This window comes from Elaeis guineensis, chromosome 1, assembly GCF_000442705.2.
Source record: "Elaeis guineensis isolate ETL-2024a chromosome 1, EG11, whole genome shotgun sequence".
Lineage (NCBI taxonomy): Eukaryota > Viridiplantae > Streptophyta > Magnoliopsida > Arecales > Arecaceae > Elaeis > Elaeis guineensis.
The window spans coordinates 159,414,385-159,434,256 of NC_025993.2; the positions used below are offsets into that span (position 1 = coordinate 159,414,385).

General features: G+C 38.2%; 3 protein-coding genes across 4 annotated transcripts; all 3 read left to right on the top strand.

Annotated features, from left to right (window-relative positions):
* The first annotated feature begins 1,885 nt into the window (after positions 1 to 1,885).
* LOC105039322 (uncharacterized) lies at positions 1,886 to 6,131 on the top strand. Its single transcript, XM_010915438.3, has 3 exons — positions 1,886 to 2,448; positions 4,811 to 4,904; positions 5,656 to 6,131. Exons 1-2 carry the CDS (start codon positions 2,031 to 2,033, stop codon positions 4,879 to 4,881), a joined length of 489 nt encoding a protein of 162 aa, XP_010913740.1. The 5' UTR covers positions 1,886 to 2,030; the 3' UTR covers positions 4,882 to 4,904; positions 5,656 to 6,131.
* A 2,286-nt stretch (positions 6,132 to 8,417) lies between these two features.
* Positions 8,418 to 12,022, top strand: LOC105039324 (diphthamide biosynthesis protein 3). The gene is made up of 2 exons (XM_010915439.4): positions 8,418 to 8,769; positions 11,751 to 12,022. Exon 1 carries the CDS (start codon positions 8,494 to 8,496, stop codon positions 8,740 to 8,742), a length of 249 nt encoding a protein of 82 aa, XP_010913741.1. The 5' UTR covers positions 8,418 to 8,493; the 3' UTR covers positions 8,743 to 8,769; positions 11,751 to 12,022.
* Positions 12,023 to 14,278: 2,256 nt separating this feature from the next.
* On the top strand, positions 14,279 to 18,591 carry LOC140850920 (uncharacterized). 2 transcript variants are annotated; one of them, XM_073245756.1, is made up of 6 exons: positions 14,279 to 14,595; positions 14,636 to 14,777; positions 15,635 to 15,852; positions 17,428 to 17,640; positions 17,893 to 18,026; positions 18,206 to 18,591. In XM_073245756.1, the coding sequence occupies exons 1-6, from the start codon at positions 14,294 to 14,296 to the stop codon at positions 18,409 to 18,411; spliced, it is 1,215 nt and encodes a 404-aa protein (XP_073101857.1). In that variant the 5' UTR covers positions 14,279 to 14,293; the 3' UTR covers positions 18,412 to 18,591. The 2 variants fall into 2 exon arrangements, with proteins under 2 accessions (XP_073101857.1, XP_073101861.1); XM_073245760.1 differs by having other exon boundaries at positions 14,385 to 14,777.
* Positions 18,592 to 19,872: the final 1,281 nt, after the last annotated feature.

A 19,872-nucleotide genomic window follows, 5' to 3' on the forward strand; every position in this document is an offset into this window, starting at 1 on the left:
ACCGGCCATAATATTTTTTTGAATAAAAATTTATATTTATATCACTTTGTTGTGAAAAATAAAATATACATAATTTTATTATTTTAATTTATATAATAATAATTATAATAAAATATAAAAGTATAAATTAAATATATAAATTAACTAATGACTTTCAATATTTTATCTAAATAAAAAAATTATTCTATAATAGAACGACTATAAATCATCCTACGATAGAATGACTTATAGAGTCACTCTATTTTAGGGTGACTTACTAGTTGCTGCTTCCACCTTCCACATAGCATGAATTTTTTTCTTATTTTTAAGTTTTTTTTTTTTTTTAATATTTTTTCTTTTCCTTCGATGCTTTTTTGGCTAGGCAATTTTAAAAATAAAATTTTATTATTTTTTAAAAATCTTCCTTCTTTTTTGCTTCCATGTATTTTTCATAATTATCATTTAAAATTAATATTTATAATTATTTTTTAATTTTTTTAAAAATAATAATTTATCATTATTTTAAAAATCTATTTTTTATTACATGTATTTTATTATGCTTCCTTCCACATATTTTATTATTTTAGTTATTTTTATTTTTTATTTTTTCCTATTTTTCTTATTTTTAAGTATTTTTCAATATTTTTTAAATAAATATTTTATTATTATTTTAAAAATCTATTTTTTTCTTTCCTTCTCTTTTATTTCAAAATAGGTTTTTAAAATAATAATAATTTATCAATTTTAAAAAATAATTTTTAAAATATTTTGTTAAAAATATTAATTGTAAAATCTATTTTTTATTACAAAAAACATTCTATTTTAAAAATTTTTAAAAATTTATTATTATTTTTATTATTTTTATTATTTTTATTATTTTTATTATTTTTTTCATGTATTTTTTATTATTTTTATTATTATTATATTTATTTATTTATTTTTTCTTCTTCTTCCCCAATATGCCACGCCTCGATGAACCTACACCCCACGCCCTCCGTGGCCGTCTCCATCGCCGCCCTCACTTATCCCACCACGAACCCACACCCCACCCCCCCATGGCCCCCCATATTGTCCTTTGGCCACCCACACCGCTCGCGCTGCCCCGTGGTCACCCGCATAGCCCCTTGGTTGCGCGAGCCACCCCCTAACCACCCGCACCGCCCCCTTAATCTTTGCTCTGTACCTTCGACATCGCATTCCAACCCCTTAGCTGCCTGCATCACCCCTTGCATACGGCTTTGCCACTCTCTCCAGCGTGGCCCTTTGGTGTGCATCCAGTGCAAAGAAGGGAAGAGCATGCAAATTCAGCAAAATTATCGAACTAAGTGGCGATTTCATTGAAATCACAAGTTTAAGTGGTGATTTCTATCTCATCTGGCCAGTTAGGCTTGAGGTGGGCTTAGGTGGCCGTAATTTCATGTGTGGACGGTAAAATTAAAAATAAATTTCGGATAGCTGTATTTTTAAAAATAAAAAATAAAAAATAATAATAATAATCTGCATTCTCCTCTTATTTCCATTCTCTACTTTCGCCACTATATTTCATTAATATATCTTAGGTGATGCTGTTTCATGTAACGAATACTTTTGTATGGTCCTTGAGCCTCTTTTATCTGTTGCTGCTTTGTTATATATTAGCCGTTCAAGGATTTTGTTAGTATCGCAGCTAAAGGTATTAATCAATGAAATACTTTTTTACCAAAAAAGGCATTTTCCAATTGTACTGGTGCATGAATCAGCAACATGGTCATGCATGACGCAATAGCAGGTCCTCCTTTCCCGCATACATTTTCTATACGGGACCATCTGCGTTGGAAAACGCTGGGCGCCGGATACCGTTACCAGCCCACGACCCCCTGGAATTCGTTAGAAGAGCCGCGCATTATTTGACCCGAGCCCTGCCATCTTACACGCTTCCCTCTCCAAACCAACCACAAACTCGACACCCCGACATCGCCCATTCCCTGTAAATAATTAGATACCGCTTTTCTCTTTCATCTCTCTCGTTTCTTCTCGATCTCCTTTCTGTTCTCTCTCTCTCTCTCTCCGCGATGGCTCGCGTCCTTTCTCAAACCCTTATTAGGCAGTCCCAAACCCTAATCCACGATCCAACCAGAGCGTGCCTCCTCCAGCAGCCGCCCGCCCGCCTCGAGGGCCGCCGTGGCCGGGCGAGCCGGCCGGAGAAAGCGCTGCTCGTGGAGGTGGACCTGGAGACAGAGGCGACCGGCCCGGATGTGGAGGTCCTCGGGATGCGCCGCCTCGAGGACGCCATCCACGGGATTATTGTCCGCCGATCCGCCCCCGACTGGCTCCCCTTCATGCCGGGCGCCTCCTACTGGGTCCCGCCGCGGAAGCGGCCCTACGGCGTGGTGGAACTCATTGGCAAGCTCAAGAACCCGATGACGGAGGAGGAGATCCTCTCGCTCACCAGCGTCCGTGGCTGGCCCTCGTCCGCCTATTTCGTGGAAGGTAAGGGTGCGAGATGTCAGATCCCTTTCTTTGATGGTTTGGTTGATTGGCTGATGTCTTCATCGATGATTTGATTATAAAAAATTAATTTTTAGCTAATTATCTCTTAATCTATTCTGTATAAGAATTTATTTCATGTTTTCTGGTGAAATTGGCAACCTTTTCTTGAGTGACGTGGGACGTTATCCAGCGATTCTATTTGGGAGTTTCCGCTGGCTCATTTGGACTACTAATGGACGATAATAATGACCTTTCTTTCGTCATCATATTGATCTATAGATTTGAGGAAAAACCTGGTATTTCAATCTGGTCTCTTGTAAATCATATTGTTTGATGCTACAGTTTTGTTTACACTTTAAAACGTGGGACGTTATAAAGGTCTAGATTTTCTTCATCCCCCAAAAATTGCATAATGGAGTATTAGTTGAATGAAATATATCGGGCCTTCCTACCAATTAGAAAGCATAGACTCTTAAAGTCGGAGGGTCCTCTTTTTCTGGGCAGAAATCTACTTATTGGAATCTCTTTGTTAGATTTGCTTTCTCTAATATCGTTTGGGAGCAGACGAGGTCACCTTATGGTGGAATATTGTGCTGATGCATGCATGTTGAGTATTACCCTGTTTATCTTGGATGTGTGTCATGATAAACATGGCTCGTTGAACAACACTGTTCGGTTGCTGTTATCAATTTAGCATATATTTATATGTATAAATATGTATAGAATATGGCCTACTATCTAACTATAAGGTGGTTGTTCTTTTTTTTTTTGGTATAATGTTATTGCTGTTTCTCCAATGATGTAGCTCGGGATTTGTGTATAAATTTCCAATGTTCCCCAAGATTACTGGTAAACTGTAGAAGGGATTGGTTCATACCTCTTAGGCATTAGTCTTGTGGCAATAATGCTAGGTGATCCATATTTCACCAGCTCAATGAGTATTACCAGTAACTCATCTGAGGATATATCTGTTTCAATCTCATCTTTGAAACTTGCACAGGTTATGAATCTTAAATTGTCTTTCACAAATGTTGCCATGGGTAGAGTGATCTTGTCTATTAAGATCACTTGTTTCTCTCAAGTGGAAATAGGACTATCGAAGCTATGAAGTTCAACTATTCTGTCTTATTCCACAAAGCTGTATAACCAGAGCTATTTTTTTTCCTTTTGTCTCTCATCCCGAAATTATTGAGAATATGTTTTTGTTAAATGTCTCCCAAGTTCCAACATCGGAATACCGATATGGAGAGTAGATACTATTTTAATTGGTTCCCTACCTGTAACCTGTGACACATGTTGTGATAAATTCTTTTTTTCAATTTGCTCTCCTACTTATTTGGATGTGACAAGCACCACAAAATTAACCTGGTAAATTGAAATTTGGAATTTATGGATTTTCAATACCTCAATTATCCTTGTTTCTATACCCACAAGTTATCCTGGTATGAACTGGCCTCATGTACTATGCTAGGAGAATGGTTGGAAACTGTAGGATTGCTCTTGTTGTGAAATAGGCATATCTAATTCTTTGTGATGTTTCATTTATCATTCTTATTCCATTGTCCATGGTTATTATGATTTTGTTCTTCATGAAGTTAAAGTTGATTGTCATGGAGCCTATCATCAGTATAAATTTAAGCATTCTGGGATCTAATTGAAGTGTTCCAATAATATATATATATATATATATATATATATATAAATTTTTTTTTAGTGGAAAAAGGTTCCAATAATATGTGAAGAAAAACTGAAATGCTTTATTGGTAAAAATTGTAATTACATGATTTTTTTGGTTGTAGTTAGAAGTGAAACAAGTAACTAAAACTAGTGGACATGTTCCATGTAAAGGAAGTGTTTGATGCAACATAGGCCATGCATAAGACATACTTGAGGGAAGTAATACATGACCTATAATGTGAAGCACCATTTTTGACCTGGCATTTGGGACAGGGGGAGGAGTGTTATTTATTTATTTATTTCTTTCGGGTGTGGGGGTGGTTATTTATTTATAATTTTTGGGAGTGCGGAAGGTGGATGCTGGGATGAGGTGAGAGTTTCTCAAAACAAGATGAATCATGATTGGAATATACAAATTTTTTGTTAGAAACTGAGATTGTCATTCTAATAATTTAAATTGTCAGAAAGATGATTCATTTGCTGTTTTGTAGCCATGCACAAAGCATGTTCCTTTCTTGTTTCTTGTGTGCTATGGAAAAATCTATTGTTACAAGGAATCACTTTTGATTGTTGCATTGCTAAACATTAAAGAACAAACAAAGAGGCGAGATGTTTATCCCATCCTTTTACTGGTAGTTACTTTTTTTGTTGTAGGCACTTTGACTCATTACTTCATGAATTACAGGTGTATCTCCACATCCAGTGAAGAAGAGCCTGGAGAAAGCTTCTGCACAGTCTGATGATGAAGAAAGCTGACTGGTATCTGACTGAGAAGCAGGGTGAGTAATCTTTGTTGGCATCCAATAGGATTAGTCATCATCTTATTTTTATAGTTCCATGGATTTGATGGGAGGATAACTTCCCTGCACTGGATTTGTGGCAGTACAATGATGATATATTAGCGCTGTGAACATAAATGACTGTGAGTTGGGGATTCATCGATGGTCTACCATGCCATCCCATCTTGTCCTGTACGGAGCTTACTGTATCGTACCAGTCTCATACCAGTATGCTGTCTTGTACCATATTGACATTCGATATGCTGTCTCGTATTATACCGAATCATATACCGACATTGTAATAGGATGGACTAATATAAGGTCCGGTACTAAGACAGCGAATCTTGGATTCATCACTTAGTTGTTTCATTGTGTATTATTGTTAATCTTTTTAGTTTGTAGACAATACAAACAGAGATAAAACTTTGTTCTTCTGTGCAAGTTGAAATTGAGGCATTGCATAACAAGGTTTTAAATCTCGTGGGATGGGGTTATGCTAGTTTTCTCATAGAATGGGATGCATTGTCATTCTAATACTTAAGACAAAAAATATTTCAAGATGTACCAATCAGGATGTTAGGATGGTGGCAGGACAGTCCTATCCTGACATTTTGGATGCTACCCTATCTTGGTGTCCTGTTGGACATCCTGCCTGGACTTGAATCATTGTATCAGAATTCAATATCTGGCATTAGCTCTGTTAGTTCCAGTTGGTAACCATGATGTTGAACCACCTCTCTCTAATGTGCAGGCTCTGCAGCAATGTAGATTTTGGATAATGCTAAGCCCTCCAGAAGCTCAGTGCAAGTTGTACATACAGGGAGGAAGGGAAGCCGACAGCGGATGGGATGCCCATGAAGATCACCCTCCTTTACTTATGCCTGATAAAGATCAATAATGTAATTTAACTGTTCGTGTTCTCTGAATTTAATGCACAAAATATCTGTTTTTCTTTATTTGTCTTGCATGAGATGGCTGAGGTTGGCATGGGATAGGCAGGCAGGTGTTGGATTCACTTTGTGATGTGCAAAGCGTGCTTTGCTATTGTAGTGTAATGTTGGGAGGTAGGGAGCAACCATGGTTAGAATTAGGAGGCATATGACCTATTGTAGTGTGGTATGCCCAAGAAGATCACCCTCCTTTACTCGTGCCTGATAAAGATCAATAATGTAATTTAACTGTTCGTGTTCTCTGAATTTAATGCACAAAATATCTGATTTTTCTTTATTTGTCTTGCATGAGATGGCTGAGGTTGGCATGGGAGAGGCAAGCAGGTGTTGGATTCACCATGCGATGTGCAAAGTATGCTTTGCTATTGTAGTGTAATGTTGGGAGGTAGGGAGAAACCATGGTTAGAATTAGGAGGCATATGACTTATTGTCGTGTGGTATGCCCAAGAAGATCACCCTCCTTTACTTATGCCTGATAAAGATCAATAATGTAATTTAACTGTGTTCGTGTTCTCTGAATTTAATGTGCATATTCTTTATTTGTCTTGCATGAGATGGCTGAGGTTGGCATGGGAGAGGCAGGCAGGTGTTGGATTTACTCTATGATGTGCAAAGTATGCTTTGCTATTGTAGTGTAATGTTGGAAGTTAGGTAGCAACCATGGTTAGAATTAGGAGGCATATGGCCAATGTTGTTAGTTCTTTTTATCGGTGAAAAAGTTGATCTGGTCCTTAATTTAATGAAAGTGAAATTTTGTTTTCAGAGGAACATGGAGATGGCTTCTGTGTCTGTGGGATAAAGTGGGTTGGTGGAGAGGAGCGTGTTGGAACGGTCAAAATTTCAGATGGCATGAATGATACGTGAACGGAACTAGTAAAAATATGTCTGCGGTATTAGTTGAAGATCCTTGCCCCATCGGATCAAAATTGTACACCATTTTGATGCAGTCGTGGGGACTCCGTTTTGGAAGATTTTGTGGTTTGACTGAGACCTTTTTTCCCCGTATTTTGCGTGAGTAATTACATATTCATGCTGACCACGCAAGAATATGCTGTGAAAACGTTTCCTTTTTCTTCAATTTTTCCCGGTTTTTAACTCCTATGTGGTCTGGCTGGCATGTCATAACCTTGTCTCTGTATTGCTTGTCCTACATCCTGGCTGCCTTTAGGTTTTAGTTTAAAGTTAAATGCCACGTTGTGCCTGTTGAGCCGCCCGAAAAGATCTTCCTATTTGGCCTATTCTATGACTCTGCCAAATGAAACGTTGTACCTATCATCATGTCGCATGCTGAAGCGCTGCATGGATGGTGCTAGGGCAAAATATATCAGATAAGATTAGCCCCTCAAAACGACATCGGAGATGTACATGGTACTGAGAACGAGGACCCAAGAACCCTGGGTGTACGGCCGTTACACGTTACTAGAATAACTAACGAACGGAAGTCCGGAACCTACAACATTGCGCTGGTCCCTTTCCCCAGAAAGGACCTCAGCCAGAGACCACCTCCCCGGCCACGGTTGCAGTGGTCAATCCTTCTCCATGGCCTCCTTGACAAGGTCCATCTCCTCATTCTCGATGTGAATTTGGGATGGTGCCGTCTGGCATTTTTTATCACAAGAAGAGGAATGTAGAAGCCATCAATCGACTAGCGTTTGCTGGATTGGCTTTCATATGACTGGCATCTGGCCCGTGCTATGCAGTTCTCAGGGCTCCTTGAAAAATGCTGTTTCATATTCACATGCAGCACTAATCAAACAAAGGTGGAACCTTATCATTGATAAAAAAAATAGGCTTGGAAGAAATGTGCAAGTTTAGTACCATGTGGAACCTTATCATTGATATCCCAAGCTTGATGCATCCTGCAACATCTGGTCATTCTCCATATCGAAAGTAAGAAAACAGATAATCCCGAGCTTAATCCAATAATTTAACTTTCTATTACTTGTATCTGTGAGAATCCTTTTGACTTGGTCCACGTGAAGTGCACGTAGAACTAGCATATTGTTTATATGCACGAATTTAAGAACAAATCATTATGCAATGCATTATGTAGTTGATGGTCCTTGTTGCTTTAGATAATGCGCCTGATCTGAAGTTGCTTTTACATGTCCAATCTACTTCCAGTAAAATTCTAATCACAGGTGACTACTCCAACCCCAAGCTAATCCTCAGGGTGGATAACAATTTTCTGATATAATGGCTTTACATGGAGAAATTGGTGGATTTTTATAGCTCTCCGAAGCGTATCAATTGTTACTTCTCCATCTTGTCGATTTTGTTTTCCTATTTGGAGGGCCGGATGCATCAATCGGGAGCCGAGAAGCCTTTGTTATGAAAAAAACAATTACTCTGCTATTTCAATATTTCAATAGAATATAATGTTAGTTTGCTTATTAGTATCGGCATCAGAAAATTTTTTTTTTTTCCATATAAAATCCGAAAAGGCGATTTTTATTTGTCGATAGAAACCAATTATAACCGTCCGATCACAGCATCACATTCCCAGTTCCTCCCACAAATAAAGAAGGGAATGAATACCGACATACGTGTTTTTCTCTGTCAGTTGGGCTCGCGGCGGCGGCGGCGGCGGCGGCGGCGGCGAGGAGCGATCTTGGATACCGATAAGGGAAGAAAAAGAGATGTCGGCGTACGACGAGGTGGAGATCGAGGACATGGAGTGGAACGAGGAGCTGCAGGCGTTCACGTACCCTTGTCCCTGCGGCGACCTGTTCCAGATCACGAGGGAGGACCTCCGCTTCGGCGAGGAGATAGCCCGCTGCCCTAGCTGCTCCCTCTTCATCACCGTCATCTACAACCCCGAGGATTTCGCCGATCCCAAGAAGAGCCAACCGGAGCCCTCCAAGCCTCAGCCTGTGGTCGTCGCTTGAGATGAATCGGTTCGAGTCGGATCCCAGGTTAGGGTTTCTTGGACTTTTGATGTTTTCCTGGGATTATTAGCAGATTTGTCGGTGCTTCTCCTGGTTGTATTCTTTCTTGCCAGGAATTAAGAGTCATTAATTGGTGTTCTTTATCCTCCAAACACAAAATTGCTTGACAATTTGATTTTATTGGAACGTATAATGTTAGATTGGATTAGAATTTAGTTTGAACTTGAATATATACCATCTTTGTCGGCATAAGTATGGAGATCGTAATAGGGTTTATTGGCTTCTCGAGAACAATGGTATGGAGGCCTTCTACCTGCCAAAATTACATGACAATAATCTCTTCTTGTAACACTTACATGTTTTTAACTAAAAAAGAATTATAATTTGGTCTCCAGTTTTCTATGTTTCAGATGGCAGGGTTCTTATGTTTGATAAGAACTAAGATATACAGTGACAATTGCTTTCCAAGTGTTGGATTACGTGGTCGTTCATAACTTCAAACTTTATAGAAGTTATTCAAGTTTTCACTCAATATGACTTAACCTTTAAGGCACTTGTTAACTATGACTAGGAGTTTGGGTCAAGGTAAAAGGAACAACATAATCAATTGTGAACCAGGCATTTGGATCATGACCCCATGCAGCCCAGTGCAGCCATTCCTTAACCAAAGAGAACCATTTTCCATCTATATGGGTCATGGTTCAAGCTATATTTCACCAAGACCTAACATATTTTATGGTTGACATGTAGTCATTTTTCTTGCTAAGGTAGCTTTGTAAAACAGAAGTGTTTTCCATTGGATGTGAGAGCCAGTAGGGGGTCTGCTTATCTCTGCAGTAAAAATATTTAACTGCCCTCACCGAGGAGAAAAGATATTAGTGAATGCTGTGGTCTATTTTTGTTCCAAGCCACATAGTTAGCTCGCTACTTAATATCTACGCAACTATTTGCAAAAATGTCATGTTGGAAGTTTATGTAATGTTGTTTGTTATGCTATGACTTCTGTTCTGAAGGTTTATCCCATTCCTTGCTCATTCCTAACCTAGCTATTCTCACATTGGATTTACCTCTTTCTCAGAAACAATGTAGGCTTCTTTTATTAAACTTTGATAACAAGAAAATATTTTGAATATCTTATATCTTGATAGAGTGGACATTGATTGGTAGTTTCAGTTGTTGGTAAAAATTATTCGATCTTAGCTTTCCTGGTGAGGCCTTTTTTTTTTTTTCTTGATGAATAATATTGAAGCATGACTGAAATCCTGCTGGTCATGATCTACCAATTGATAATTATTAAAAAGATATATTTATTGGAACTCGTAGAGTAGCGTGTATTCTATTGCCTGATCATTGAGACTACTTGCTAATATACACTTTTAGAGCACCATTGAGTAGTGCAAGGTTTTTGAATGGTTAACCCTATTATAAACTTTTAGAAGTTGATGTTATAATTAGATGTGCAGAATAAACCTTTTCCCCATGAAACTGAAATTTTTTTTCTTTGCATCATATGTGTGGCATGAATCATATATTACTATGTTTTTTTCATTTTTATTTTTAGTTTTTTAGTGATATGCATTGGCTGTTCTTTAAAGGAATGGGCTTTTAGATGAACAGTCTTTCCATTTGTGATGAATTTGGATTTTGAACACGATCAATTTTTGACATGTAGACTGAATCTTTTGAAGATGAGACAAAATTGAAATCAATCTTGTGAATGTAGTAGGAAATACACAATTCCCATTACATGACTAGGTTAGCCCACCAAATTTATAACATAAGTTTTTATGACCAAATGCTCTTTCACCGGCTTTGAAGCAGTAGTCCTACCTTTGTTATTTTTCTTTCTTCATGCAACTTATTGCGATTTTGTCGATGAAAGCTTGGGGGCAAGGTTTCCTGAGTTGGTACGATCGGCCGTATCGGCCGACCGACGGTACGGTTTCGTACTGTACTGAATCAAGGTGAACCGACGAAGGCAAGCGGATCCGAACTGGAAGAAGAAAAGAGAGAGAAATAGAGAGAGAGGAGGAAGAAAGAAAAGAGGGAGGGGAAGGAGCCAGCAAGGCCGTCGGACGGCCTCCGGCTGGCCGTCGGAGGGTGCAGTCCACGCGCGCGGCTCTGCGGGCGCGAAACAGGGATGACGCCCCTGTTTCGTGAGTTTTTTTTAAAAAAATCAAGTTTTAAGTAAAGCCATCAAATAGGTTGCCAGTTTCATGATTTTTGATTTTTTTTTTAAAAAAAAATCTCTGAAGTCGGCAATTGGGTTGCCGACTTCATCAGTTTAAAACAAAAAAAAAAGCGAAAACAGATGACAGCTTGTTTCGAAAAAGAAGAAGAGGGCGGAGCCGCGGACGCCCTCAGGCCATCGGCGTCGGCTCATCGGCCATTGGGAACTTCGCGACGGAGGCGCCATCCGTCCGGTAGGCCCCCCCTTCGAGCGCGCTCTCTCTCTCTCTCTTTCTCACTCTCTTGAAAGCCCTATCGGACGATACGAGGCTCGAAATCCTCTGGCGGCCGCAGTTGGCCACCGCCGGCCTCCGGCGGCTCCCACTTCCCTCCCTCTTTTCTTTTCTCTCTTTCTCTTTCTCACTTTTTCTCTTTTTCTTTTCATACCGCCGGTGTACTAAATTTACCGACAGAATCGTACTGGTTCTCCACCGGTCCAGTACGATACGGGGTGTACCGGCGGTTTGGCACGGTATGGCCATATGGGAAACCCTGCTTGGGGGTAGAGGAAATATAATGAAAGATAAAAGCCATTTATGCTTGAAAGGAGGTTATTGATGCTCTTCGTGCACATTGGTAATTGGAATTTTTTGATATCATATTTCTACATCATAAATTCTTCAGCTGACTGTTGCTGATAAAGCAATGTATTGAAGCTTAAATGCTAGTTTGATGTTCCGTTCTTGTCCTTTGTTATTTTGTTGTTGTAACGTTCCATTCTCTTGAAGATACCAATTAAATAAAGTTTAGGATGTAATTGACAAATCTGTACCTTGCAGGAAGGAAAAAATGTGATGGGGCAGTGCAAACATAGTGACAATTGGATGGATTTTGGACCACGAGGATGAGATCAAGTTTTTTTCTTTTTGTCCTTTTTGAAATTTTAAAGGGGATCTAATGCCTTTTATACTACAACCTATATTTTCATTTCAAACATATTATTGAAGGAGACTCAGTATGTAGATATACCTCTATGAAGTTTTGGAAGTATTTGTAAGAGTTAATAATACCCTTTTTTTGTTGAGTTGATGATACTGTTGCTTTCCGTGTTTCTTTTTCTCGTCTATGCTCTTCTGATCCATACAGGGAATGGATTGTGAGCCATTTTCATGTTTCCAGCCGGTCAAATGTGAAATTGTGGGTTGTCTTGTGTTTTCATGTTTATTTGCACTGCATTGCTTTGAGCGAAAATATGATTTGATCGACATGCAAGCATGTAAATTGCTTCGGGGTGCATTTGTTGTTTTGTTTTGTTTTTTTTATCCCAAGAAGAAAAAAGGGATCAAAGTTGGACTTGTCTATGAGAAAGAAGTGCAGGCAGACAGTTGGCTATGAGACAACCGGTCCTAAATGGTGTTTGTTCAAACCACGTTTATTTAATCTTGTGTTCCATATATCAGAACCTCTGATTGCAATGCAGAAGGGTGTGAGAAGTGGGACAAGCGCTAGTTTGCATTCATTGTAGACAAGTATGCGTGATTATTCAGAAGATGATACTTAGCTGTCAGATTATCCAGAGAAAATCCTTCGTATCTTGTTTTATTTATTTGTCTGTCTTAAAGCTTGTTTACTACATGCTCTAGTCCTAGACTGTTTGTTTGGACTTCAAGATCTCTCGGTTCTTTGTAAATCAACAACTTCGACAATTTGTTAACTACCATTCGATGTTTTGACAATTCAAGTAAAATCCCAGGTTCTCTGTAATGTTAGACTTTTGATCACTTAATGTGCAAGCCACCAATATTTTGGCACACAGAACCTCGCCGACTTGACTCTAATAGACATGTCTTTAATTACGATCAAAAAGGGGGGATTTTTTTCCTATTTTGTTCTCTTGCTACTCGACAAATAATAAATATAATTTGATAATTGTTCATATGCTGGCGAATAAAGGATTAGTATCTATCAACCAGTATATCTCAAGTATTTTTTGATTATATTTTTGGGCTATCGTATCCATGGCTTTATTAACTGCTAAAGATTATAGTCAGTCCTTCAAGTACAACTGCTCTAATTTAACTATAGTAGTTGATTTGATAAACATTATGAATTGCCCAAGATGTCCTTTCTTCTAAAATTCTCTTATGTTCCATCTTTTGGTTCATCCTGGCGCTGGTCACCGATCAAGATACTTAAGATCCCAAAAGCTTCAGAAACTTCAATGGTACCAGATATTTTTCTTTCAAAACCCAATTCTTGCTAGATTGTCTCTTGCACTGTTGCTGTCTGTGTCCTCTGTAACACCACCAACATCAACATGCCAAAGTTTCCTCCTTGCCCATAATGAGAGATTTGAATCCCAAAGCACAATCCCAAAACACATTAAGCAAGGACATACAAATTTTAAGAGCTCAACAGATAAAGCATGGAGAATGTACTTTATGTAGTTCGCATTTGGAAGGCTGATTTTTTCAGAAACCACGAGGAAAAAAGAAACGAGTATGTTTCTTATATATATTATACAATCTTTTCTAATATATAGTTTGCATGTAATTTTTATAATGCATGTGCAAATGTAGATGGATATTGAAAGAATTAAATTTAAATTAATTTAATTAAATCCAAATTTAAAATAATCTCATAATTATTTTTTTTCCTAATGCATTAATCTGGCTCTCTTTTCCTCTTTTCTTGGAAGCTCTTAAACATCTAAATATAAAAAAATTGGAATTCTTTTCTTTCTTTTTGTTGAATCTAGTTTTTTTTTTTTTTTTTTTTTGGTAGAGAAATCTAGTCTTTTTCTTATACTCCTCTCTTTCTGAGTGTAGTAACATCGGAATCCCTTCTTCAACAAAGTCTAGTATTTTTTAATTTTTTAAGGGGAAAACATACCGAGGGTTATCATACAAACAATTTCAATCTTTGATAAAGTATCTACCCACCCCCCCAACACAAAACACACACACAAAAAGAAAAAGCAAAAAAAAAAAAACTTCTTTGATAGAGTATTTGATTAGGGTTTCATTTCAATTATGAATAAAAAAAAAAAAATAAACCTCTTTTATTATAGTAGTATACGGTGTTTTGGAATGTTCATGTAGATTTACTATTTGCTAATATAAATTTGTGTGATTTTTTTACCGATTATACCAAATGCCATTTGTTATTTACTTTTAGAAATTGATTGACTATTGCATATAGGCATACAAAGTGAATTTCTGAGTGCAAAAAAATTAAGATTGTATTTGCAAATGTATTTAATAAATATCCGGATGAATTTATGCACATCCTATGGTTCTCTTTGTTCCGGATTCATCGGATTCGATTCTGATACTGGATTTCAAAAACCTTGATAAACATGTGCTTAAATAAAGATAACATAATGGTAATCTTGCAATTTGAGTCATGCCTAAATGAAATTTTAGTGTTGTTAAACCATGCACAAAGCACAGTGGAGCCAGCGCCGCTGGATTTCAAAATAGAGAGTAATGTTGCGGCACCACCATGTTTGCGCCATCCTTCCAATCATACTCTGCCGTGTCATGATCTTTCCAATAGCACGCAGCCACGTCATCCCGCAGACGCAGGGCCTAGAGAGCTGCCTGCGTTTGGGTTGGGAACCGCTGGAAAGGAAGATGGAAACCCTATTATTGTTGCTCCTCCCTGGGGGAATAGCAGACCGCACCGCACCGCACCGCACCGCACCGCTCCGCTCCGCTCCGCTCCGCTCCGCTACCCGGCGAGAGAAAGGTTCGACAAAGAAAGGTCTTTCGTTTCTCATGGCGAACGAAGAAGCCGAAGCCCGTCTCTCCGACCCCCCTCCGTCGCATCCCGCGCCGACCGATGACGGTCCCGCGAGATCTCAGGTGCGCCGAATCGTTAGATCTTCTGATTCTCTCTCTCCCCCCGACCTCGATACGCAGTTAGATCGATTTAGGGTTGGGGTTCGTATCCTTCCATTGAAGGCATAAAATCAACCCCTCCCCTCTTCATAGTTTATTGCGTCTGTCTAGGGATGTTGGTCTAATGATTCAACATCAGGTTTTTTGGAATAAATTTCTACAGATTTAGCCCTAGACTTAATTGTATTGTGAACAGGTTCATAATTGTAGCTACTAGAATATGTTCCAAATCCAATTACCATGGTGGAATGCCCGCGGTGTGACCATCTTTATCAATTTCTCTCCCCTTTTTTTTTCTTTTAGGGTTCTTTTCTCCCTCTTTGCATGTCCTTTTCTTATATATGACTTGAATTTATATATGACTTGAATTGGCTGTGGCATGTGCCACAGATCAGAAATTAAGGTTTTTATGACGGAACAAGTTATGACAATTCTACCGGTGGTGAGCAATCTGAGGCAAGTGGCGTTGTGGATGATCAAGAATATGAAGTCACAATGATGGGTTTTGTTGAGTTATAATGGGAAGACTAGAAATTAAATTGGCTTGGTAGCATTGGAGCTTATGGGAAGAGCTCTGTCGATTTGATATGTTCTTGAGAAGGCTTTGCAGTGTTTTTTTTTTTTTTTCCCCTCTCCTTTCACTATAAACGTTGGTGTAAAATTCGACCTAATTAGAGGTATTTTCCAACAGTGAACAAATCATTCCCTCTCCCAGGCAACAAATACGGACATTCTTCATTCCTTTAGCTTTCTAATAAAGTGTTTACTTTCCTCGTCTTCTGGCTCTAATGCATCTAATGATTGTTGGCATGTTGGTTCAGATACCAAATACATCCAGTTACGAAAGCTCTCCAGATGCTGCTTTCCAGATGTTTACCATGACAGATCCTGCCCTCATACCAGGAATGGTTCTTCTTCAGAATACAGAAAATAACGATCATGGTCCAGGGATCTATGCTGTTCCGGTTCATCCATTCATGGGACCGATGATTGAGTTTCCTCCCAACACTCTTATTCCACTTAAGTATAATATTCCCACGTAAGCTTTTCCTTGTAATGTTGAACCCTGCATTTTTTTTTTTTTTTGTCTAATTAGTTTTCATCAAAACAGAAGCAGTTTGAAATTATGCCCATTTCTTTCTTCATGCATTTATTCATTTCTTTTGCACGTAAAAGTAAAACTAAGTTAGATAAAATAAATACTTAGTGCACACTAGTGAAAAATCACCTAAGATATGTATTCATTAAGTCGACTTACTACATGCTACAAATCTCCTCAGATCTATATTATATAGTAGATTCCATAGTTAATGATTATTTGCCTTGAAACTTCATGACATCTTGGCTTTTACAATCATGGCTTGTTTGGGCAAGACAAGCTACGCAGGCATGCCTTGATTCCCCTGAAGTTCACAGAAGATCTCCTTACTGTGTCCCAGGGTTATTGCCTGCTAACACAATATTTTGTTCAAATGAGATAATTTGCTTTAGATTGTAAATTAGACTAGTGAAACCAAGAGAGACCGTAAGTGGTATTGCAAATTTATAGCCTTCTGAACTTGTTCATGAATGGAACAAAGTTAGAATCTGGGTCTAATTTCCCTTTTGCACTGGAAAGGGGACGTTTTTACTATTTCTAAACATTCAGTCGAGGTTCTATTGTGAAGAAAATCTCATGCAGAAAAACTAAACGATCAATTTTTTTGTTGAAAATAGGAGGGAAAATTAATGTTAAGGTCAAGTAGGGGTTAGAAAGCACTTTAGGGTTTTTACTAGGCTTGCTAAAGGATCTAGGTCTGATTGATGATCAGCTTAATCAGTCAGCTGAAAGAAAGCAGTTTATTGGGGCCAGATATGTGAGAAGTATACCTATTCCCGTTTGAATGGGAGTATATGCTTGTACACAGGACATGTTTTAACTAGTTATTGCAATTATTGGTTCTTTTCCAGGTCATATGTCTGAATGTTTGGTTTTCCTGAGATATGATGTAACGTCTGTATGCTGTAACCAGTTTTCAGCCTCTTTCTACCGTGGGGAAAAAAAAAGTTATTGCAATTCTGGGACCAGGGTATGACAAGTTATAGCAAGGTGATTGTTCCATTTATGCCAGCTAACAAGGTAAGAAGAAACAAAGAAGAAAAGGGAAAAGGAAAGAAAGGATAAAGTGGGTGGGTTTGGGTGGGGTGGGCTTGTGTGGGTGGGTTGAGAGAGAGGGAGGGACCTTGATTGCTTTTGCATGTCAGATTTCCTAGGATGGGGTTATCATACTCCGACAAGTTGTGGACAAATCATTATTGATGTTGATGTGCATATGTTTCAATTTTATTTTACAGGTTCTAGCTATCATATTGATTTGGCCTTCATGCTCTTTGTGGTTTGCAGGGCATTCATCGTTTAATATAGCAATGCCTTTTGTTTAGCATTAAATGTCTCTTCTTTTCTTCTACAGTTTATGGATGTTCTTTTCTCCAATTAGAAATAAATAAATAAGGGTGCTGTTATCTTATCCTTTGTATAGTTTTACTTTTTCTTTTCTACCCTTTCTTCATGGTAAGAAGTACATAAATAATGTGATGCAAAGAATATCATGTGCTAGTGAAGTTCTTTTTTCAGGAGGGAAAATTCTGGAGCGGCTGCTGAGCAGCAGGGGCAAGTTAGGCAGCAACAAGGACCTCAGAGACAAGTAGTTGTGAGGAGATTTCACTTTGCATTTCATCTTGACTTGGTTCTCATCATTAAGTTAGCTGCAGTAGTTTTTCTGCTAAACCCGGATGGATCAAGACAGAGGCTCTTTCTTCTCATGTTCTTTGCTTCACTTGTGTATCTGTGAGCACTACCCATATATGCTGCTCGATTGAGTTAACTCTGCATTTCCATTGATAATATTGATATTAACAAATTTTCTAAAATGTATTTATTATAGTGCTAGTTAATCACTGATGGTTTAGATTTTTTTTTTTTTTTTTTGCTCTTTGATTTTGTACTCATTTTAAACCATGTAAGAATTTTTGCCAGACGCCTCCTTTTGACTTGTGCTGGCCTTGTTTATTCACTATTTAATTGTTCTTCATTCTACAGGTATCAGACTGGAGCCCTTAACCCTGTTATAAGATGGATTAGACGTGCAGGAGCTCCTCCCCAACCCCGGCCCCCTGTCCAGCCAGATAATGGCCCTCCAGTTGCTCGGGATGATGGGAATAATCCTCAGCCTGGTAATTTCTCTATCCACAATTGCTATGTAATGCCAATACAGATTTAGATGCACACCTGCAGGTTTGTTAGTTCAACACAGAATGGTGCTGCATTATGACAGCTAACGGACCTGAAACGTGCATTGACGAAACTAATTTCACAAAAATGAAAAATCAAGTACTGATTAAAACATTTGCAGGGGAAAATCCTGCAGCTGAGAATCAGAACCAAAACCAGAATGTGGATCAGCCTATGGAAAACCAGGACCCACCAGCAGCAAATGAGAACCAGAGAGAACCAGAGGCTGGGAATGGTTTCAATTGGTGGGGAATTGTGAAAGAGATCCAGCTGTTTGTTGTTGGTTTTGTTGCTTCTCTTCTTCCAGGATATCATAACAATGATTAGGTTCCATATCGTGATCCCAAAGCAAGCAATGAATTGGATTTAGCTTTTCGCAACTGAGACATAAGCAGAACAATAAGAAGTTCTTGTTTTACAGGAAGTAATGTCCTTTTTGATCATTATGTCTGTATATACTCGTATTTGTTAGCAATGGCATACCCCTTTGCATGGTTTTTGACTTGAGTGATGTTGCTTCTGTGTTGATCAGCAAGATCGTTGTCCCTCCTTGTTCGCCATGTGCTATTGATGATCGAGTCCTGCAGTCATTTTGTGTTTAACGTGTTCAGCATGTTTGAGGAGTGATGCCTGTAATTGTATTGCTTCAAGTTTTTGGGTGAAAATGGTTCTAATGTTGTCATTATGCAGATAAGTTTGCTTCTGTTTTCTACTTGATAGGGGGGGGGGGGGGGGAAGCTTTGCTCTTTAAAAAAAAAAAAAAATTGAGAAAAAAGAACTTTAGATTTTAAAAGTAACTACTACACGTGGACTCGACAATCGGGATAGGGTATATCATAAGTGAGTCAGATTCATATACAGTAAAAAAAGGACCAAATCATTAGTTCTCTGTTGTAAAGCTTTCTTATTGAGTGGAAGCAGCTTTCTGTTGGATGTGTGTTTGGTTTTTTTTTTTTAAAAAAAACAATTTGGTGTTTGACACAAATTCTACGGAAGCATACCGGTAGCATCATCCAACCGGGAAGACTGGAATATTCAAAGGGCTTTTTCATTGGAAAAAAAAAAAAAATTGTTCATATTTATAAAGATGTATTTTTGAAAAAATAAAGGCGCCTTATTTTTATTCCTTGGGAATTGGTATGTTTTGTACTTCATTTGACATAATCACTCCCTCAGGTGCTTGCACTTTTTTCTGGAAAAAAAAAATGTTTCCACATAATTTTTTTAGTCCATACATGCCTGATAACTATTGATAGGCGTATAAAAATGATCCTATAAATGGTCATGTGGTCCAGCATTTTTTTCACTTTGGATGTAAAATGGGGAGAGGTTCAGTGTAGTCGAATGATTTTGTTAAGGAAGCTACTCTTGCACTTATAAAGAAAGTATTAATTTTTTAATTTAAAAAATAAATTGTCAACAAGGAAATCGATAATGTAATTCAGATTGTGGGGATGTTATTGTGTTCAAAAAAGAGAAGGGAGTATTTAGGTACTCACACGTAGGTATTTTGTCTAAATGTGCTATTTTGGCAACACCTGTTTAGATGCAACTTCTTTTTTCCTGAATTAACAGCTCGGCTGCTCGATTGGTTATCATCTTTCACTCGACAAGCCTCTCTCTTGGTAAAAACCCGGTAATCCTTCATTAACCATATACAAACCTCTGGGGAATTACTTTTGCCATTGTATCTTGTACTTTTTTTTTTCTTTTTTTATTAATATATATTTTTTTACTAGCATTAACCTATGAGATATTATTAATTTTATCAGATCCACCAATCCAACC